Source organism: Gadus macrocephalus, chromosome 14 (genome assembly GCF_031168955.1).
Source record: "Gadus macrocephalus chromosome 14, ASM3116895v1".
In the NCBI taxonomy this organism is placed as follows: domain Eukaryota; kingdom Metazoa; phylum Chordata; class Actinopteri; order Gadiformes; family Gadidae; genus Gadus; species Gadus macrocephalus.
The window spans coordinates 3,112,048-3,134,990 of NC_082395.1; the positions used below are offsets into that span (position 1 = coordinate 3,112,048).

At 47.6% G+C, this 22,943-nt stretch overlaps 2 protein-coding genes across 2 annotated transcripts in view; both read left to right on the forward strand.

The window, feature by feature from the left end:
• Window positions 1-182: 182 nt before the first annotated feature.
• On the forward strand, window positions 183-21,589 carry wdhd1 (WD repeat and HMG-box DNA binding protein 1). Its single transcript, XM_060071185.1, has 26 exons — window positions 183-333; window positions 731-820; window positions 1,484-1,595; window positions 2,002-2,153; window positions 3,344-3,455; window positions 3,697-3,747; window positions 3,853-3,948; window positions 4,064-4,156; window positions 4,732-4,838; window positions 5,543-5,684; window positions 6,397-6,610; window positions 7,190-7,374; window positions 7,878-8,062; window positions 8,789-9,030; window positions 10,064-10,201; window positions 11,147-11,303; window positions 11,786-11,900; window positions 12,549-12,680; window positions 13,218-13,441; window positions 14,063-14,193; window positions 14,304-14,363; window positions 14,926-14,957; window positions 16,804-16,959; window positions 17,322-17,464; window positions 18,181-18,316; window positions 21,071-21,589. The coding sequence occupies exons 2-26, from the start codon at window positions 744-746 to the stop codon at window positions 21,257-21,259; spliced, it is 3,381 nt and encodes a 1,126-aa protein (XP_059927168.1). The 5' UTR covers window positions 183-333; window positions 731-743; the 3' UTR covers window positions 21,260-21,589.
• A 1,019-nt stretch (window positions 21,590-22,608) lies between these two features.
• The window catches only part of gch1 (GTP cyclohydrolase 1), a 12,099-nt gene continuing 11,764 nt past the window's right edge, over window positions 22,609-22,943 (forward strand). The window contains exon 1 of the mRNA XM_060072400.1: window positions 22,609-22,943. This exon is cut by the window's right edge and continues 140 nt beyond it. Within this exon, the coding sequence (XP_059928383.1) occupies window positions 22,633-22,943 (311 nt within the window). The 5' untranslated portion in view covers window positions 22,609-22,632.

Consider the following 22,943-nt stretch of genomic DNA (forward strand, 5'->3'; position numbering starts at 1 on the left):
GCGCTTTGGGTCAACTCCTGTTGTTTTTAAATGTGCTATATAAATAAAAGTGACTTGACTAGGGTGGGCTAAGGCAAGCATGACTTCTGTGGACCACATGCATAAAAAAAAAAAAAGTCTAGCTTCGCCACTGCTTTCAACTATAAAAGTCGGGAAATAATGTGTCATAGGTTATTAACCAGGGGGGGGGGGAACATGAATCAACATAACGAGGCGTGGTTTGAGTCAAGACGTCATGACGCCATGACGTCATCACGCAGCTGGCGGGAGTTCCGAAGCGCCTTTCCTTGTTTCTGAACTCAGCGCGGGAGTTTCAGCCTTCGTTTGCTTCAGGTAAAATATCGCGTTTACTTTGTCATGCGTTACGTTTCATGGCTTTTATCGCTTCAAGTGTGACTTGTTGTTTTACGTTCTGTGTTACGAGCGCACTTTCTCAACAATTACTGCTTAAACAACCCGTACTGTCAGTGGTGTGGTTCATATAGTTTGTATTCTCAGGCCTGTTATACACACCTTAATGTACTATGTGTACAATACACCCTTTAACCAAACCTTTGCGTAATCTCGGTGCTGGCAAAATGAAACAAGTTGGCATCTGTACTGTTATGGAAAAGTGGATTTATTGGTGTATCATTGTACACCCAAGCTACCCTGATGCAATGGCTTTTCCTGTGAGTGTCTCTCTTTGTGTTGACATAGTTGTCATCAGTGTGACTCTTTGTGTTGACAGCCATCAGTGTGAGATGCCGTGTGAGAGGAAGCCCATGCGCTACGGCCACTCCGAGGGACACACAGACGTCACCTTTGATGACACTGGAAAGTAAGTCAAAACATCCTTTTGTATTGAGATTGCTGTCAGACAATCATGTGAAAACCCTCACGGCCGTGCAGGAAGAGTATAAACTTATTTGGATGTGTTTACTTTTCATTAGTCTGTGTCTAGTACTTTCATTGAGTTGCACAACCTAACTTAAGTCCAGTTTATGTCTTGTAAATAGCCCTGGGGTCATAGTCACTGAATGTTACATGTAAACAACAGCAGGGCTGGCCCCTAGAATACCTTGTAGGAGGACTTCCCTCTGATCTGCCAATCCTAGTGCTTGGTTTAGGAATGAATAGAGTGGGTGTGTTACGGTTAAGGCTAGGTTATTACAATATGGTCTTAGCCTAGCTATCTTTGTTGTATACGGGAATGGGTTAACCTAACAATTGTTAGTGCTTGGCAATTGGTTCTATGAACATCCTTACTGTACCGACAGCGATATATTGTTGTTTCCCCTTTCTTCTGAAAAATGTACTTTGGATTAAAGCATCTGCTAAATGCCCTAAATGTAATTGTAAATGGTTGGGGATCGATTTATTTTGGATATCACATACATCACTGATTAGAAATTACAAAAAAAAACACTGTAGCTTGTACTGTTTTGTTAATTTAAATGCAAGGCCGTGTAGGGTTGTAATCATGAGTGATGATCTCCCTCAGGTTCATCGTGACCTGTGGAAGCGACGGAGACGTGCGCATCTGGGAGAGCCTGGACGACGACGACCCCCGGTCCATCAACGTGGGGGAGAAGGCCTACTCCCTGGCTCTCAAGGCACGCCTCTTCATTTAAGGATCCATAATATACTGTTGTGTTTAGACCATTCCCTGATAATAATACAACGCGTTCATTCATTCATGAAGACCTGCTTAACATTTTTTTTTTTTAACATTGCATTAAAAAAATATATAGATACTGTGAATTTATACTCTTTGTTTTGTTTGCCCTGTTTGTTCTGGCGTCAGCATTAACTTTAGCATCTATTTTTTGTTTGCTTTAGCACTTTGTATTTTTATTATGTTGTATTTTATCCTGTGTTTTCCACTGCTGCTATTGGGCTGCAGTAACAAATGAATTTCTCTTCCGGAGGGTTAATAAAGTTTATATCCAACTATCCATCTATCTTAACGGTCCTCCGCTGCGGATGGAATGATACTATTTTGTCCCGTTGGTTCAACAGAAGGGCAAGCTGGTGACGGCCGGCTCCAACAACACGGTCCAGATCCACACCTTCCCTGAGGGCGATCCAGACGGCATCCTGACGCGCTTCACCACCCACGCCACGCACGTGGCCTTCAACCACTCGGGCTCCCGGGTCGCGGCCGGCTCCAGGTGATCCCGACGCATCCCGCCGGCGTAGAGATGGTGACATCACAAGTGGGAGTGTCCACCTAGATGTATGCTGGATAGATCAGTCTACCAGCCTATCCAGTGGTCTGTGGCGAAGGTTGCATATCTATCCACCCTACTTCTAGACAAACACTCCCACTTGAGATGTCCCTAAAACACAGGAACGGCTTGTAATGGCTGATCACTTTCACACCTGGTGGCATATATCACCCCTTTTTAAGATTCTAATCGAAAGTCTTATTTGTGAGACTAGGGTTTACCCATCCACTAGGGTTAGAGTTAGAGTCCAGTCTCCACTGCATGTACATTGAGACTGTCCATAGTAGTATGCGTTGTCATCCCTGTCGCCACTTGGTGTACACACCGCGTCTGAGAAGCCTTGTGTGGTGCAGGGTTATTGAAGTCCCTAAAGCGTGCGATTCAACGCGGTATTTATAGCGTGTATGTGGCAGACACCGGGGAAGATGTCATTCTGTCTCAATCATTTCCTGCTTTAATTGGATCACTTTGAACAGGCAGGCCTTCACCGAAAGAACAGACAACACCTGCTTTTAGCCTTTGAGGACAGAGGGGGCTTCAGTGTTTTACAAGCCAGACACGCACACAAACCACCCTTTTTTTTAGGGCTGTAGCTTATATTTAGTGAATATATATTATCTACGCTATCTATCTCTAGGGCAGGCTGTGAGTGTAGTTTATTCATTTGCTTTTTTTTTTTTACCAAATATACACATCACACAGAGTGGGTGTGTTCTCCGTCCCTGATGCAGAGCGAGCGACATTAAGATTGGTTTGTTATTAACCTTGATGGGCGCTAAACGTTTCCGGGCACTATCGATCAGTTCTGGAGCGGTTTATCACGAGAAGGGAAGAACGAGGCGTGGTGCTGGCTTGACTCCGCCGTTCTCACAAAGATGATGTTTACGGTGATATTGATTTTTATGAAAAACAAATGAACACGGAGGCATCTGAAGGGCCTCCTTTGGAGATCCGGATTGTGGCGGAAAAGGGAAATCGGTTTCATGCTGTAATTGCTGTTTATTGATTGGACAATTTGTGTGTTGCTCATCGCATCACCGATGATGTTTGTGCGTTAGGCCGTTGCGCAGGGCGGCTGCTCTGGACTTCAGGTGCGCTCATTCACTTTAAGCTCTTTGCCCCTTGCTGTGCAGTGACTTCATGGTCAAGGTGGTGGAGGTGGCGGACAGCAGCCAACAGAAAACGCTCCGGGGTCACGATGCCCCGGTCCTCAGCGTCACCTTTGACCCTAAAGACGAGTTCCTGGTGGGTAGCAGAATACATTATATAACATGTTATATACTGTATAACAGTACAGTTCAGTATGCATGTCAAAGAAAAATGCATGACATCCTGAATAGTTAACAATGTTTACTTTCACTATGTTCTGTTCCAGCCAAACGTCATAACCTCATTTTGTGGTATTTTTTACAATTTAATGAATCGAAACAGTTTCAGATGTACGTGGTCTTCTTTAATGCGTCTAACCCTGTTTCTGTCGGCCCAGGCGTCCGCTAGCTGTGATGGCTCTGTGGTCATCTGGAAGATCGATGAACAGGTACGGTTTGGTTTGTCTTTACTCTTTAAATGTGGTTATCCACCGAGGCTCCTGGATCCTGGTTGCAGCCGTCCACGTAACCTCACTGTCGTTGGTCACCTGCAGACCAAAGTCACCAGTTGGCCCGTGCTGCAGAAGTCCAACGACGTCAGCACCGCCAAGTCTCTGTGTAGACTGGGCTGGCAACCCAAGACGGCCAAGGTGATTCTCACACTGCTGGATCCAGAGCGTACCTGGGTTTAGCTCATGAAGGATCATATCGGTACTAAATGGACAGGTCTTCATTAAGTGTGCTTGTGTTTGCGTTTGCTTGTAGCTTCTAGCGGTTCCCGTGGGGCTGAAGGTGCATTTGTACGAGAGAGATTCCTGGGAGCACGTGAGCACCCTCTCTGATGACATGATAACACAGGTGAGGACAAAGGAGGCTTTACTAAATGTCCAAACATATATATATATATCGTTGAAGGGGACATATTATACCACCAGGTGTGAGTGTGATTAGCCTTACAAGCCATTTCGAAAATCTGCCCCATATGACATCGAAAGTGGGCGTGTCCACCTAGATCTGTGCTGGATAGATCAGTGTACCGGCCTACCCAGGGGACTGAAGTAAACGTTGCTCATCTATCCAGCACAGATCTAGGTGGACACACCCACTAGTGATGTCATATTGGGCAGATTTTCGAAACTGCTTGTAAGGCTAATCACACCCACAACTGGTGGTATAATACGTCCCCTTTATTTATACTTTACAACTTACGTTAACACTATTATTTATTAATTTATTTTATTCATAACGTTTTTTTGGACATTTTTTTGTTAAAGTGTCAATGAGCTTTTTGTTCTTCGTTTTCTGGACCCCCTTGATGCCAACTACGCCACCACCCTAACGATTATGAGTATGATGATGTAATGCGCTGCGGCCAGACCTCCCTTCAGTTGCGGCGGTTTTCCAACTGTGTCTCGTTGTGACCCCCCCTCCAGCCCATCAACGTGGTGGCCTGGTCCCCCTGTGGGCAGTTCCTGGCCGCGGGCAGCGTGGGGGGCTTCCTGACCGTGTGGAACGCCGAGAGCAAGCTGTGTGTGGAGAGGTGAGGAGGGGGGGGGGGGGGGGGGGACTCCATGGTAACGACGTTCTAACAGCTAAGGTGGTGGACGGGGCGTCTGGGCTCCATACCAACCAGCTCCATGCTTTAACAGTTCTGAAAGCTCCCTGGAATGCGTGGACATGAACGTCATCTGTTGTGGATTACACCGTACTAGCCGCAGGAACTTTAACCCTTCGCTACACTATTTTACACTTGGGTTGAATATCAAAGTATATAATAATTAAATTCTCTAAATACATAGGATCTTTAGATGAGTGTACGGCACGTGATCTCGGGCTGTACTAGAATCCATCTGGCTTTATCACTGACGCGATTCGTATTGGAATAGGCCGCATATTTGCACCGTAATTGATGGTTGAAGAGATTCCTGTTGTATGTATTTCTCCCTTTTTCATGTCCTTTATTCGTTATGTGGCTGATGTAAAAGGACCCTCATTTGACTAACGTGTGTCAGTGGGTCAACCCGCTCTGGAGGTAGAGCGTGTTGACTTGTAACAGGAAGTTGCTATTCCAATCCGAGCTCTCCCTGAGCCAGACGTCTAACCCCAACTGCTCCTGACGAACTGGTTGTCGCCCTGCGTGGTCCGCCGTCGTGGTATGAATTTGTGTACGAATCGCTGTGAGTCGTCTGCTAGATGTAAATGTGTGTGTGTGTGTGTGTGTGTGTGTGTGTGCGTGTGTTGCAGGCAGAAGCACGAGAAGGGCTACACGGTGTGTGGATTGGCCTGGCACCCCTCAGGACGCCAGATGGCGTACACCGACACCCAGGGCTCCCTGGGCCTCCTGGACGACCTCCCCACCGCCTCCTCCGCCACCAAGACCCCCAAGGTAGGCTGGTCTGGGACCCCCGCCAGGGAACCCCCGCTAGGGCTGAGCCTGTAGGGGCAGGGCCGAATGCAATATTTAACAATTATTCACCTCAGGCTCCGTGAGTAGTGGGGAATCGCCTTGTTACCTATTGGCTGTTGTTTTAGTATATACTACACGTGAACAAACAAACAAACAAGATGACACTTTTTGCCGGGATTTATTAGTTTTTTTTAGCGTGACGAGACGACCGTCGCGCAATATCCCGAGTTTGAGATCTCAATCATGGGATGTTGCCCAATGTCCCGAGATAGCGAGCCAATCAAATTGCGCCAATTTAGGAGATTCACGTCTAGCGTGTCCTATATATTGTGATAGTTGGTGATGAGACGAGAAAAAATGAGAAGATATGAGTTTTGAAATGTTGGTGGTAAAGGAACGATAGTTTTGGTGATGTCATGGCCCACTGTTTAGAATATTTTGAAATCATAAGCATGTTATGATATTTATCGTGATTATACATTTTTAGAAGAACAATTAATGGTAATTAATGGTATCTTATCATCTCTAATTGAGACACATAAGACACACCAATGTCATGTCCGATGCCTGATGCGCGCGTCTCTCTGGATGTTGCGTTGTCGCGGTAACGGCTGACGCCCGTCTTTCTCTCTGGGTGCTGCGTTGTCGCGGTAACGGCTGACGCCTGTCTTTCTCTCTGGGTGTTGCTCAGGCCCCTGCGGTCAAAGCGGCCAACGACTACGACGACCTGTTCGACGAGGACGACGACCGTGCGATGGACGAAGGACTGAGTGACACCCACTCGCCTGCCAAACGTCCCGTTGCCGGGGGCGACGACGACGACGACGACGACGACGACGCCCTCATGCCCGCCACGGGACGGGTGAAGAACCGGGGCTCCTTTCTGGACGATGAAAACTCGCTCGGTACGTTTTGATAAACCGCCACGAAGTCAGAAGACTTCCTTCTAGACGAACCTGGAGACTTAAAGGAGACCAGATTTACTCTGCATTCCATTACCCATACTTACAGAAGAGGATTAGGGGCACGTGTGAATTATTTTTGGTAATTTCAGAATTCTGATTTTAATCTCTGATTTTAAAGTCAGAACTCCAAAAAAGTAAATCACATGTGGCCCTAATCCAACATACCTCCGTACTGTTTAGCATGCCAGAAAAAAGATTTGGTATGTCCCAATACATAGTACGGAAAAGGCAGAATTCCTAAAATACCAGGATGTTGTACGACGTCCGGTCGCATTTGGCCGTATGCGAGCCAGCATGCATAAGGCTATTCTGCCGAACAATCCTCGTCACACGATGCGTGGCATCGATTGAGCCTGCGTCAGTCGATGGATTGCACTACAGGTGTGCTAATCAGTGAGATCACCTGTAGTGTGCCCAATCGTCTGCATGCTGCAGTAGCTGCGGTCCTTACCAAAAGTAAAAAGGAAATAGCGTGCGATTAGGAACTCGGCCGTTACCCTCCCTCTGTGACCTCCGCAGACACCGTCTCGCTGGCCCTCGGACAGGGGAAGTACGGTGACGACGACGACGCTGGCAGCGCCGTAGCGCCCCCTACTGGCCCCTCGCTGCCCCTGCGCCCCGCGTACGAGGGGCCGCTGCCCACCCCGCCCCAGAAGCCCTTCCAGCCCGGCTCCACCCCCGCCCATCTCACTCACCGCTTCATGGTAGGAGGACAACGAGCGCACGCGATTTGGACGTTTTAGGAGAAGGTTTTTAATCCCACCCGGGTTTTGATTTGTGTCCTTGGCCTTCTCTGAGGTACATTTATGTTTATGTGCCATCAAAGAAAACGCGTCACACAATTGTATATTCAAATATTATCTGGGGCTTAATGTACGCACGTATGTATAAAAATAATACTTGGCAGCGTCTTATCCTAGCTATCTTTGTTGTGTACGGGGAATGGGATAAACTAGTGAATGTAAGTCCTTGGCACTGAATGGTTCTATGAACATCCTTACTGTACCGACAGCGATATATTGTTGTTTCTCTTCCTTCTGACAAATGTACTTATTGTAACTTGCTTTGGATAAAAGCGTCTGCTAAACGCCCTGAATGTGAATGTGAATGTAAAGATACAAATGAAGAAGAGAGTCCCTTACCCGTCTCCTACCGACCCGTCCGATCCCCCCGGGTTCTCTCCCTCTCTCCGTCCCCCCCGTGGCAGACGTGGAACTCGGTGGGCGTGGTGCGCGGCTACAACGACGACCAGGACAACGCGGTGGACGTGGAGTTCCACGACACGGCGGTGCACCACCCCATGCACCTCACCAACGCGCTGGGCCACACGCTGGCCGACCTCTCCCAGGAGGCCGTGCTGCTGGCCTGCCCCGCCACCGACGAGCTCGCCAGGTACCGTCAAACCCCCCCCCCCCCCCCCCCCCGCCGCCAACACCGCCATTTTGTTTAATTTCTCTTCGTTCCTTCCTCGTGTCTGAAGCGGATTCTAGCGATGAGTTTGAAGTGAATAAAACGCTGTTGTAATTGTGTTTTATAAAATAATGAAGAAAAAGGCCTGGGGAAACCCTTCCCCCCCCCCCCCTCCCCCCTTCCCCCCTTCCCTTTCCTGTACATATTCCGATAAATATGCCGATGTCGGGAAAGCAGTCGCTCACCAGCTTCCGCAAGAGACTCAAGACTCACTTGCTCAGAGTTCACCTGGACTCTGCATAGCCTTTCTTCTTACCCCCCCCACTGCCCCTTGTCCTCCCTTACTCTCCCAAAAATACCCCTCCTACACACTTATTGTATGTTACGTCCTGGCACTTAATGTACGTTGTGCGTCCTGGCAAAATAGTACTCAGTATTGTGTAGCATCTTATCCTAGCTATCGTTTGTTTTATACGGAGAATGGGTTAACCTAGTGATTGTTATTGCTTGGCACTAGTTTCCATGAACATCCTTACTGTGCCGACAGCGATATATTGGTGTTTCTCTTTCTTCTGGCAAACAGACTTAATGTAAGTCGCTTTGGATTAAAGCGTCTGCTAAACATCCTACTGAAACCCTGCCCTCTTACTATGTTGTTGTTAATGTGGTCGTTGTTGTTGTTGTTGATGATGTTGTGGTCGTCCGCAGTAAGCTCCAGTGCCTGCACTTCTCGTCGTGGGACGCCAACAAGGAGTGGATCGTGGACCTGCCCGCGGGGGAGGACGTCCGGGCGCTGGTCCTGGGCCAGGGCTGGGCCGCCGCCGCCACCAGCGCCCGCACGCTCCGCCTCTTCACCGTGGGCGGCGTGCAGAAGGAGATCTTCAGCCTGCCCGGCCACGTGGTCAGCATGGCGGCGCACGGGGAGCAGCTGCTGGTCGTGTACCACCGCGGTAGGTCGACGTCTGCACCGCCCCAGGAACGTAGAAAACCAGTCCCAAAGACCATTAAAGGTTGCATCAGCGAGTCTTGGCCCGAAACATAAGTGATCACATTCATCTGGTCTTTCCGCACGATCCGCTGGCTGCCCGCCCAATAAGGCCTAAAAATTGTTTTTGTTTGGTTCCGGTTTCCGACCGACCCTGTTGATTTATGTGCGACCCAAATTATTTTATGAGCTTTAAATCGTTTTTTTTTTTTTATGCAAACTATAATTACGTTTTGGTACAGCACCTCTTCATTCTATAAAATTTTCTCGCTATTAAATGAAAACAACCTACCTATCATTCGCTGCCACTGGAAAAAATAAAATAAAAAATAAAATAAATTCCCTTCCTACCCATGGCCATGACCTCAACTGACAACCAACAGGAACAATTTCTTTTTTATTTTAGGCCTAAGCAGGCCGTCAAAACACTGTGTCTCTGTAGGCAGCCTATGCTCCGAGATCGCACACAAACACAAATTGTACTGGCAACCACTCAAAATACATAATAAATAGTATGCCCACCAATCACGACGAGGGGTGGGTGTTGTTGGTTTCTGCGCTGCGTTCATGATCGTTTTAACTGGATGCACGAAACACGGAAGGGAGGGGAGAGCTGGCTCCGTTTGTTTGGGATCACGATTTTAGCGTCAAACGATCAGAAAATTAACATAATAGAGTTTTCAGATTTTTTTTTTTTTGTTATTATTATTTATTTTTTAAGGATTTATAGAAAGGACAGAACAGCTGGACAAATATCTGTATATCATTTTAGATTGGAACATTTTCTTTTTGACCATTTTGTGTATTTTTTTAAGGAGAAATTTCAAAGTTCCCAGTTACAAAGTTAACATGTTTTCAAACTCAAAGATAATGTTTGAATAATCGTGATTTCAATATTGACCCAAAATATCGTGATTATGATTTTTCCCATAATCGAGCAGCCCTAATTCAAACCCCCTGGTTAAAGCTCTTAACCCTCTCTTGTGTCCTTGGTCCAGGTACGGGCTTCGACGGGGACCAGGCCCTGGGGGTCCAGCTGCTGCAGCTGGGCCGACGCAAGAGGCAGGTGATCCACGGAGAGCCTCTGCCCCTCTCCTGCAAGGCCCACCTGGCCTGGCTGGGCTTCACCGCCGAGGGTGAGTGCACCCCAGTGTGGGGCTCTCTGGAGGGGAGCTCCACAGGACGGGACGATGTACAGCCAGCCTTTAAAGGGGACCTATTATGCTTTTACGACTTTTATGACCTATAAACGTTGTTATAATGATTGATAGTCATGTTTAACCATACTAAAGTGTCAAATAATGACGTACATGCATTTCGACGTATGCACAGTCTGGCGTGGCTGTGCAGAGCGCTAAACACTCGGGACAACGTTTGCGATTCACTTGTTCACATTTCCGGGAAATCATCTACGTAGAGGCACTCCTGCCGCGCCCCCGTATGCCTGGTCAAATCTGCCCGCGCGCGCGCTTCAAGGAAGGTAACCAATCACAACGGAGTTGGGTTGGCAGGAGGGGGGCGGAGAAGGACGAAACCGAGCGTTGACAGAGAATGCTGAAAGCGCCCAGATGAGAGGAAGAGTTTCCCGAAAATCGACATCGAAATTAAGACCAGAAAAGTAGTATAATAGGTCCTCTTTAACGGTGTTGGGTCTACGGGGTGTTTAATACAAAACACATTTAAAAACGAGGGCGGCAGTAGGTCAGGAGGTAGAGCGGGTCGACGTCGCCGGACAGTTGCTAGTTTGATCCCCGGCTCCTCCTAGCCGGTGTCCCTGAGCAAGACCCTTAACCCTGAATGTGTGTATGAATGGCTGCATGTCGCTTTGGATATAACCGTCTGCTAAATGCCCTAAATGTAAATGTGAAACACTGAATATCTTGCTGTAGATTCAAGCCTCAGGCCATTTTAAACCAGCTTCTCAAAATGGATTTCCAATAAAGTATGCATATGTTATTCAAAATGTAGTATCCCGTATAAAATGCTCAGCATTGCCATTCCACACGTTAATGCAGCCTTTTGCAATCACTCCCACAACTCTGTAGTCGCATGACTTCATCACGAACATCTCTGGTCTCCAGGGACGCCGTGCTACGTGGACTCGGAGGGCGTGGTGCGCATGCTAAACCGTTCCCTAGGCAACACGTGGACGCCGGTGTGCAACACCAGGGAGACCTGCAAGGGCAAGTCGGACCACTTCTGGGTGGTCGCGGTGCACGAGAACCCCCAGCAGCTCAGGTAGGGCCCTGCCCCACACCGGTCCTGACCCTCAGCCTCACCCCCTGACCCTAGTTTACCCCTTCCATGTCCCCTCCCTCCCCCCCCCCTCAGTTATGATGAATCACAGAGCAGCTGGAAGGGCCGGCAAAGTGTTTTTATAAATCAGACGTGTGGCGTTTTGTGCCTTTCTCTTTTAGCAGGTGTCTTACCTGATAAACTGCTGTAGTTGTACATTTCTATATGGGTAATATGTTGTTCGTCGTGGAATTATGGACACTTCTCTCAAATTCCTGCATTGCTCCATCACTATGACTGTCTTTTTATACTTGTGATGAAAGAGCCTTCAGAGTGATGGTGTTTTTCTTCGGAGCGGTCAAGTTCATCTCACTAATTAGCGACAAACGGGCGTTTCGAATTCCAACACGCGACCTACTCTGCCAACTCTATCAGTTTACTGTTCTGTCGAGTGACCTCCTAACGATCACCCCCTCTCCCCCCAGGTGCATTCCCTGTAAAGGCTCCAGGTACCCCCCCACCCTGCCCAGGCCCGCTGTGGCCATCCTGCCCTTCAAGCTGCCCCTGTGTCAGACCACCACCGAGAAGGGCCAGATGGAGGTATGGCCGTCCCGGCATGCGGATGGAGCCCGTTAGTTCCAGCGATGAAACGACCTGCGTTCAGAATGTGTTCCACTGTGAACGTCTCCTAGGAGGAGCTATGAGCTTCAAGCACTAGAACATTTTGGTAGTGGAGCTAAGAAAGGTTTTTCAGACATTTGGCTACAGCTTTGATGTTGCACTTGCCTTTTTTTTTTGCTGAAGCACAAATCCCTCCCAAATCAAATTTATTTAGATTTTCCAAAAAAAATTTACATAGTACTCGATAGTAATTTTTCAATTTTTCAAGTCCAATGATCTGATTCTCCTGTTTCTATGGACCGTAGTTCATTTACGGTAGTTCATTTAGTTCATTTAGCTAATCCAAAGTATCCTTTTAGCATCTGTGGTGGATGGCCTCTCTCTCAAAATATCAGCCCCTTAATCACTGGTCATTAACACTCTCTCTCTCTCTTAATGTGTTGTCTATTGTTGTAGTGTTGTTTATTTGCCTTTTGTTTGAGTGTCTGTACTGTCTGTACGTATCCCTTTTTGCAAAGCGTCTTTGAGTACCAAGAAAAGCCCTGTAATTGTTTTATTATTATTAATGAGAATACAAAGCGCAGCCCCTGAACCAGCGTGTGCCGTGGCCCCTTGCCCCTCCCCCAGGAGCAGTACTGGCGCTCCACGCTGCTCCAGAACCACTACAGCTTCCTGTCCAGCAGCGGCTACGAGATCGACGACGAGGGGCAGAACCAGAACCAGAAGGAGCAGCAGGAGCTCCTCATGAAGATGTTCGCTGTGAGTAGACCCAGGCAAAAGTAACGCCTTCTCAATCAGCTATAACCTATTGGCATCCGTCCTTCTCTGCATGCTAACAACAACACTGAAGTGTTCGGGGCTGACTGTTAAAAATGTGCATAGTGTCGTGTCTTATCCTAGCTATCTTTGTTGTATACTGTACGGGGAATGGGTTAAACTAGCGAATGTTAGTGCTTGGCACTTGGTTCTAGGAACACCCTTACTGTACCGACAGCGATATATTGTTTCTCTTTCTTCTGACAAATGGACTTATTGTGAGTCGCTTTTGGTAAAAAAACAAAAAAACAAATAAAAGCGTCTGCTACATACCCTAAATGTGAATGTAGATGAGCCTCTAACCCAGGGGTTCTCCAAAGTTTTGACACCTTTTTTTTTACTTACATCTGTATGTCATTGCGGGCCGCCGGGAATGTTTCTGCGGGCCGCCATTGGCCCACGGGCCGCACTTTGAGTAACCAATGCTCTAACCCTACCCTTTGTCCCCTGTGCTGCTGGTTGACCGCCGGCCTCCTCCAGCTGTCCTGTAAGCTGGAGAGGGAGTTCCGCTGCATGGAGCTGGCCGAGCTGATGACCCAGAGCGTGGTGACGCTGGCCGTCCGCTACGCCTCGCGCTCCCGCCGCATGAACCTGGCCCAGCGGCTCAACGAGCTGGCCATGGAGAAGGCCAACCAGCTGCAGGAGGAGCAGGAGCAGGAGCAGGAGCAGGAGGAGGAGGAGGAGCACCACACCCCCAGGAGCAGGTGAGACTCGGAGGGGCAGGGGGGCAGGGGATGTACCAAGCAGGACGGGATCACATTCTGTGTATTTTCTTTGGTTCCAGATGCCTTTTTTCTGAGACAGCAGCAGGTGGCCAACATTTACATTTACATTTAGGGCGTTTAGCAGACGCTTTTATCAAACGTGACTAACAATAAGTACATTCGTCAGAAGAAAGAGAAACGACAATATTCCACTGTCGGTGCATTAAGGATGTTCAAAAAAAACGAGTGCCAAGCACTAACAATCGCTAGGTTAACCCATTCCATGTATAAAACAAAGCTAGCTAGGATACCATACTAAGTACTATTTTTTTAAGTGCCAGGCCGTACACAATACAATAAGAGAAAGTGTAGACCTGAATAAATTAATGTTTTCACAGGAACTTGAATGCCTTGTTGATACAGAGCTGCTATAATGGTTAATCCTTAGCACATAGCAGGCAGCCTGGTTAATAACGAGTGTCTTTAGCACCTCGTTAAGGACCCTCGTCATTAACCAGGCCCTGTTCCAAAGGGTCCGATGGACAGGATCAGACCTCGGGAGAACTGGGTTGAGTGGGGTCCGGATCGCTCGGTGTTCTGACTCGGGGTGTCTGGGGACAGGTACGGTCAGAGTGCAGGTGGCCACTCGAGCAGCAGACCTCGACAGGCCAGAGAAGAGGAGCCCAGAGAGGAGGGAGAGGACGATTCTCAGGAGACGGAGACCCTCGAGGCGGACGGCGAAAGCCGAAAACGTGAGTCCCGCCGTTGATTCCCATCTCTCTTGATCGTAGCACAGCCGGGATTGAAATGTTTTTTTATTGATTAGTGGTGTTTGTGTGTGTGTTCGCCGTCCTCGACGTAGGCCTGAACCCGTTCGCTAGAGGAGCAGCAGCTTCCCCGGAGAAGCCGTCTCCGAAGCCCAGTGAGTAAACGGCAATGTCTCTGGCCTTGATGCCGGACAGTGTATTCAGGCGTTCAACGCGGGGCAGGCTGGCCCCTGTGAGGCACTCGAATCTGAAACCGGCGCTGAGCTGGTAAACTGGAGTCACAGCTGGCCGCGCACCATCTCAATATCAGTGGAAGAAAACTACGCTTGAGCCTCTGGACAAGCATGGAGTCGATTTTTATTGGAACAGCATGATCATGGGAAGATTTGAAAGACACGGAAGATAAACCCTGTGAGGCTTCAAAGCACAAAAAGGAAGGGAGGAGTGCTCAACACTATGTACGTTGTGTCCACAGATGGGTTTTAACGTAAGCTGATATGTAAGGTAACATGTATGTTGGGTAGGCCGATACGTTAGGTAAACATGGCTAGATGTTGAGGGACGGTCCTGGGTCAGGCAGTAGGACTGTGGGGGTTGTATTAGTACCAGACACGGCTTACTAAGTTCTATCATTTCTTCCACGGTATCGCATGCCTATGTAAATACGCACGTCAATGAATACACTGAGCTAATGTTGACTCTCTGTTTCTTTCGTAGTGAGTAAAGAAGGACGTGTAAATCCCTTTAAGGTAAGAGAAATGGCACTTTGATGGATAATTACGGATAAATGGAATACTCTTAAGAAGGAAAATGGGGCCAGAATGCCCAACATTACAAGTTGGAAGCTACATAATGTACTATGTATATCACTATGTATATTAGTGTATATTATATATTTCTATGTATCATACGATGTATATCACGATGTAAATTATATATTACGGTGTATATTACGGTGTATATTACAGTGTATATTACCACTGGTTCCATCTCTGGGGGGGCACAAGTTTTCTTTCACCCCCAAAGATAAGGTTGGGGGTGCAAAAAACCCTCAATATTGAAACAAGGTGAACCGAAGTAAATAAAGCAAGCGCAATTGAACGCTGAACTGCGCAATAAAAAGCTGTGCTGCGCTTCGATAGCACCCCGCCACCTCCACCTCCCCCACCAATCGTTCTAAAGCATCGCTGGCAACATTCCTGACATGCAAATCGTAGGCAGAGTGCCAGATGATTGACACGTCGAATATGTCAGGGAGCAGGTCGGGCTTACAACCGCGTGTCAAGGACATACAAGAAGAGGCAACGTACGTGCATTGTAATGCCCACACAACATGCCTTTCAAGACGCCGTTTGAGCGGTTAAATTATGCCGAGATGCGATGAAGACAGTCAAAGAGATGATCAGTAAAATCAGCCACCAAAAAGACTGGCCTGGTTTGACTCTTTCCGTAAGCCTGCAGGTGGGAACAGTTTGCGCCCGCTTTGCCTCAACCGCTGGACGATGCGAGTGAGCAGTGTGAAGTCAGTTATTGCGAACTACGAGAGCCTGGCGAGTTACTTCCATGATTTCTACATTTCTAAATTAGTGACCGAAATGTAATTAAGCTAGGCCTGCTCCCGTTTATTAGGGTATGTTTATGGTAAATAAGTGCACGCCCCGCCACTCGTAACGCACTTGTAAAACACATTTAGCAATAGATGGAACGGTTAAATCACATCATCACCACCAAAATTTGGAATAAATCAAATAAATTACAGATAATAATTCGTAAATATTTTGTGAACAACTGTTCTGAACCTCAAATTCTGAAAGCAGGACTTGAAGCCGGAGAAGCCATCTAGCCCACTTTTTGTTCTAACACATTTGAACAAACACTCTTCTGAAAAGGTGTGTGTGTGTGTGTGTGTGTGTGTGTGTGTGTGTGTGTGTGTGTGTGTGTGTGTGTGTGTGTGTGTGTGTGTGTGAGTGTGAGTGTGAGGGTGGTCACACTTTACTCTCCCCATGTAAAGAAGCCCACAATCAAATTCACTAAGCTTGATATGATCGATTGTGGACACGCATAAGAACTAGTCCACAGAAGTGCTAGCGCTCTCTTCCCATTGGCAGTCTGTAGACCCGCCCCCTGTCTCTTGAAATGTGAGTGAGCACCAGCAGCAGAAAAACGCTCACATGCAGAAGATGAAAGTATGAAAGTTGACAAAGAACGTCACGTGTGTATCAAGCCGGATCAACGTGTTTGTTTGACCAGACGGCACGAGACGTTCTTCTGTGTCACGGTAACAGAATTCCAGGTCTCCCCCCAGCTCTAGTCTGATTAAACCCTCTCTGTACACAAGTCAATCACATCATCACAACCAAAATTTGGAATAAATCAAATAAATTACAGATAACAAGTCGTAAATAATTGGTGAACTACTGTTCTGAACCTCAAATTCTGAAAGCAGGACTTAAAGCAGGAGAAGCGATCTAGCCTACTTTTTGTTCTAACACATTTGAACAAACACTCTTCCGAAAAGGTGCAGTAATTGTGTGTATGTGTGTGTCTGTGCGCGTGTGCGTGTGCGTGTGTGTGTGTGTGCGTACGTGAACACAGGTCCAGGGCTCAGGAAAGTCTCCCTCCCAGTCCAGGGTCTCCAACGTCCTGGACAGCATGACCTCCGTGAGGAGACCGGCGCCTCTGGGGGGGCCCTCGGGGAAACAGAGCAAGGGCCCCGTTCTGAAGCCCCTGGCCCCCAAACCAAAGACCAAGGTGCCCTTCATTCAAAGACCCTGGCACTCAAAAACAGTACTTAGCATCTTATCCTAGCTGTCTTCGTTGTGCACGGGAATGGGTTAACCTAGAGATTGTTAGTGCTCGGCACGTGTTACTGTTAATATCTTTACTGTTCCGACCGTGATATATTGTTTCTTCTGACAAAGGCATCTGCTCAATGTAAAATAGAAACACTCCAACAGTGTGTGTTGTCAGTAAATTAACATTTACCCCATCATTGACTGCAGCTGTCCCTATAGAATAATACACCAGGCCTGTTGTCAGCTTTTTTTTAATTCACTCCCTTTTTAATGGTTAGTGTGTAGTGACCCCTGTTGTTGCTCTCCTTTATCTTCCAGATGCAGTCTACTCTGTTACAAATGGCCACCTCCAAAGCAGCCAATAAGAAGGCTCAAGTGAATCCGGAGCCAGCTGCTGATAGGCTGAAGCAACCAGAAGTCCCTCCCCCAGACTCGCCAGTTGAGGACTCTGAGAATAAAAAGTGAGAGCTAGCTGTCTGTGTGACTGATGAAAACGATGGTGTCACAGTATAACAGAGCAGCTCTTGGTTTAACAGCTATTTTTAGCTTCAGATGATAAGTCATTTCCAATTATTAATTATTGCTTTTTATGAATCGTCGAAACGTCACTCTTGGCAATCTGCGTGTATGTCAAGCAAGCACTTTAATCAGGGGTGCACATAGCTTTTTTAGTGAGTTACTCAGGTAAGTACAAGGAGATGGTGTTTGGTACGCACCCCACACATAGCCCCACACATAACATCTGATCTTATGAAACTGACCCAGTTTCACAAAGGAGATTCCATTTTCAATACACAACTGCTTAAGCACAGCACTGTTATTTGCGTCACTTTTTTTTTTTTTTACATCGAACTGCAGCAGCTTTATGCATCCCTGATTATGGGCGCGCATACGTACTTGCGTAACAGTTATGTGCACCCCTGACTATAATCAAGCACCTTTTTATAGCGAAACAGCAGTTGTGGCAATCAAGGTTTGTGATTGGTTTGAATTGGTGCCAGGCAATGTCATATGCCAATCATGATGATGACCGCGACCTCAAACCCACCTGCACGAAACACTCTGCATTACCTGTTTAACCTTTGGTTCGTAGTACTTATCATGTGTGTTTGTGTATCTGTGTGTGTGTGTCTGTCTGTTTGTGTGTGTTTGTGTCTGTGTGTGTCTCTGTGTGTAGACCGAGGACGGGCTTCCAGCTGTGGCTAGAGGAGAACAGGAAGAGCATCTTGGCCGACAGCCCGGACCTCCAGGAGACTGATGTCATCAAGGCGGCCATGGGCAGCTTCAGGAGCCTCTCGGCAGAAGACCGGCTGGTACGGGACTCGGACTGGGACGAAATCGTATTGACTCCGAAAATGTGATCGCAAAATATCAATAATTATTTTGAAGGTCCCTTGACATGCCACCAGGTGTGGTGTGATTAGCCGTTTCAAACGGTTATGGAAAACTGCCCCTTATGACATCACAGTGTCCACCTGGTGGCATTTCATGGGACCTCTTTAATAATGATCTAATTTACATTTAGCCAACGCTTTTATCCAAAGCAGGTGACAACCATTCACACACAGCGGGGTCAACAGCTCGTCCGGAGGAGTTGGGGTCAGTTAGGGTTCTCGCTCGGGGACACCGCGACATTCATCTTGGTGGAGGCCGGGGATCGAACTAGCAACCTTTCGCTTACACGTGAACTCGCTCAACCATCTGAGCTACTGCCGCCATTTCACCCCTATACACCCTTACATAGATTGTTGCTCATTTGGGGATTTATTGACAAGTAAAATAAACGACCATCCAGAGATCCTGGCTGTCACAAGACAACGATCCACACAGATTTCCTGTACCATGGCTGTTAATCAAACATCCTGTTCAATCGTCATGCCTTCACTGACCACACGAGGAGGATAGTTTCAGCTGCAGGGTCCTGAATAGGGAAACGGCTTCAATATTCATCCAGAGTGTTTTCTCCGAGTGTCTGGTCCGAGTGGCTCGCGCTCCCCTGGCTCAGCCCCAACCGTGCCTCTGCAACGCTGCAGCCACTCAGCACGCGATGGGCGACAGAAACACACAACAGAGTGGACGACTGCGCTGTGTACCGGAGGTGGGAGGGGAGTTAAGGGGTGTGGGAGGGGCTGGGGGTTGTTAAGGGGATGGCTGTTGCCTGGGAACCCGTCCCCTGTGTTGGTAGCAGGGGCACGACGCATTGATGTTATGCTAATGCCGCGAGTAGCTATAAGTGTGTCGCTAAACACGCAGCGGGATAATCATGATGCGTTTGACCCGCCGTAACCCTGGGGGGGGCTTCAAACAGGTGTGTGTGTGTGTGTGTGTGTGTGTGTGTGTGTGTGTGTGTGTGTGTGTGTGTGTGTGTGTGTGTGTGTGTGTGTGTGTGTGTGTGTGTGTGTGTGTGTGTGTGTGTGTGTGTGTGTGTGTGTGTGTGTGTGTGTGTCCACCAGTTGTGAAGAACCCTCCTACTCCACACCTGAATGCATTGCGGTGGAACGACTGATGGGTCATTCTGGCCCATTTTTAACACTCAATAGGGTGTAAGGATGTCAGTCACAATGTACCATATCCGAAATGCCTCAAAAGGCTCCCAGTAGACAAAGCTAGGGTGGTCTTTTGTGTGCCATCACAGTACCTATACCGCGCAGCTGTGTCCTGATTATCAACTAATTAAAGCCATGTATTTACAGTGTTAGGCATAACTTTAGGCACCCATGCTAAAGTCGACTAATAAGAGGAATAAAAAATCATCTTTTGTCATCAAATTGGTGTCATATAGATGGATTTTTCCTAATTTGTCTAATTACAGCATCAAAATCAAAAAAAAAAATTAGTCAACTTTAGCATGGGTGGCAAAAGGTATGCCTACCTCTGTACGTGCACACATTGTGTGCGTCGCTTTAGATATTTGACGTTGATATGCGTCTTGATCTGCGTACCGCTGTGAGCACTACCGATGTCAAGTCTGCTCACCAACCCATTCTGAGTCAGAGGCGGTCGCAGCTGTGTATAACTGCGTCTTGTCTGTGTCGTGTGAGGGCACACTTATATCAAACCTAGAACCAGGTGGCCTTTTCCACCCAGGTGACACTTTTGACGACGAATTAATACTTGAGTCTGGTATGCGCATGTTTTTATATCGGATTCAGTTTGTTATAATTCTAAGGTTTTCGTTGAGCAGATCTAGACCGAGGTTGGCACTGGACCAGTCGTTTACCTTTCCAGTATACCTGATGGCACTGGTTTTAAATTGCAGCAGTTGCCCCCTTTTTTTTTTTTATCATTAAAACACAGCAGGTTTTTTTTGGCTCCCACCTGACTAGTTAAGGTGATGTGATGTAATGTGATAAATGGCCCAAAGCTGTACCTTCTGTTGTTATTTCCTTTTATTAAGCTCCTAAATGGGAACATGTTGTCATGACTGAGCGGCGCGGTGACTCTGCACCGGGCGCTAATTGCGGTTTGTCTAAACGCAATAAAATGGCTAACCGAATAGAGGGTGCTGTGGGCTTCTCTAGTGTGGGTTGTGTGTAGGACGCACGCACACACACACACACACACACACACACACACACACACACACACACACACACACACACACACACACACACACACACACACACACACACACACACACACACACACACACACACACACACACACAAAAACCTCAATCTACGTGTGGAGTTGGTTTAGTAGACCATGGTTCTCCGTTGTGTGTGTGTGTGGGGGTGGTGGTGGTGGGTGAGTGGCTGGGGGTCTTCACGCCGGCCCCCGATGATTCATCCCAGCTCCATTACGTCCAGCCAGCCGCTTCCCTTTGTCTCCGCTCAGGGGAGGAGGTGAAGGAGAAGAGGAGCGAGGAGGAGGAGGAAGGGAGCCAGCAGCGCTGTCAATAGTGATTATACATGACAGGATGCAATTTCAGACCCGGTGTTTGTGTCTCTCACCGTGTGGGGGTGTGGTGGTGGGGGGGGGGGCTGATTCATCTCTGGACTTATATGGGAATTTATTTAAATCCAATTTTCCATATCTGTTTTCTTTCCTTGTTTTTTCTATTCCAGTCGTGGACGGAGAGAGCTAAAGGCCAGTCCGGGGAAGCGGCCGACCTGAAGAAGAGGAAGAGAGCGGAGGAGGCGGGAGATGGGGACGTTGAAGAGTCACGGGTGAAAGCGGATGAGAATATAGCCAAGAAGAAGAAGTCTTTGGATACGACCGCAAAGCTGTCGGCATTCGCGTTCAACAAAAACTAAGCAGTTCGACTGAGCGGTGCATTCTGTTGGTTGATGACAAATAATAAATGTGGATGAAAAGTATTCACTTTTTTTTTTAAATAGGTTTTATGTTTGACGAGTAGCATGTGCCTTCACATGGGTCGTGTTGTGAGAGAATGATCTGGGCCGCCTTGCTGTCATGGCTCAGGAGTGGATAAGGTGATGCCATGAATCGTGTCACTCCAGAATTAACTACCGCAGTTGAAGTATGGATATGTGGTTCTCTTTAACGCTGTGTTATTCGTTTTGTATATTAAAATGTCATACTGTATTTTCAATATCCAATAAATGTCATGTATAAATCACTGACTTCTGTGTTCTGTATCCTGATTGTGTTTGTTCAATGAGAGCCGCACAATGTGAGCTTCTAGAAATCTTAAAATGGATTTCACGGGAAATAGGTAAATTACAGTCATTCAGATCACAGTCCCCACCTGGTGGCCAGTTTGTTCAATCGCGATGGTTTGGCTGTGAGTCATTCAATCCCATTCGCCCTGGCCTTTCAATTGAGGGGTCAAATCTGAAAATGTAACAGAGTTCTCACGATAGTTGTCATCACGTTTGCATTGTACATGTTCAGTCATTTGCATTAGATGTATTGGTTTGACTTGGAGACACAGTATAGCTTTAAGTATAGATCCCTATACAAAAACCTGTATCTTTGCTGCACTTAATTTGCGTCAGATCTTGACCCAGGTACCCTCAGATGTTACGCTGTATCCCAACATGGCTATTGGGTCACCAACTGATAATGCACTAGGTATTGGTGGTATTCACTCTAAACATAACATTTATTGCAGAAGGAAATAAAACCATTCCATTCATGTTTTGTTCTAGATGTGTTCACTACACTAAACCTTCATACTGATTATTTCAAAGATTGCAGTTATAGCTCTTATAGATGCAGATGTACTCTATTCACGTTGGGTTTGATATTTTCCTGAAAAATAGACCCGGTGATGAAGAGGTTAACCTAAAACACAGAAATAAGAATTGGAGCCACAGCAGGTGGAGATGTGTGTGTGTGTGTGTGTGTGTGTGTGTGTGTGTGTGTGTGTGTGTGTGTGTGTGTGTGTGTGTGTGTGCGTGCGTGCGTGCGTGTGTGCGTGCGCACGCGTGCGTGTGTGCGCACGCGTGTGTGTGTGTGTGTGTGTGTGTGTGTGTGTAGTGTATGCATAGATGTGTGCGTGCGTTCTTGCGTGCATGAGCGTTTGAGCGCCTGTTGCTCCTCGCCTCGCGTGTCACTTAACAAAACGTGACGTTGCCTCCTCTATCCGTCCGACCAATGGCAATCCTCGGGGATTAACCGCGCGCGTACCCTTTATAAAGCGAGGTGATGCTCCAACCACCAGATGAGCCCTGACGCGTGTGTCCGAACCCGATCAGAAAACCCCTCTCCAAAACTTACTCCACAAGTACCATCCCTCTGCGCCATGGAGCGTGCGTTACCCACCCAGCAGAAGGACGCCGAGGCAACCGGTGAGCTGAACGGACTGTTCGACGCGATGATGAGGAAACCCGGGGGTCGACCGGGACAGGCTCCTCCAGCCCAGACCCCTGCAGAGTCCACCCCGCAGCAGACCTCCTCGTCCTCCTCCTGTTCCGTCACGGAGAGCTGGAGAGAGGATCGCACCCGGAGCGTAGAGGACAACGAAATGAGTTT

Excerpts from the sequence above, each read along its gene's own strand:
- wdhd1 (XM_060071185.1), top strand. The coding sequence starts at position 744 with ATGCCGTGTGAGAGGAAGCCCATGCGCTACGGCCACTCCGAGGGACAC. Across the intron at positions 821-1,483 it reads ACCTTTGATGACACTGGAAA|GTTCATCGTGACCTGTGGAA; the intron begins GTAAGTCAAAAC and ends GATCTCCCTCAG. Across the intron at positions 3,456-3,696 it reads ACCCTAAAGACGAGTTCCTG|GCGTCCGCTAGCTGTGATGG; the intron begins GTGGGTAGCAGA and ends CTGTCGGCCCAG.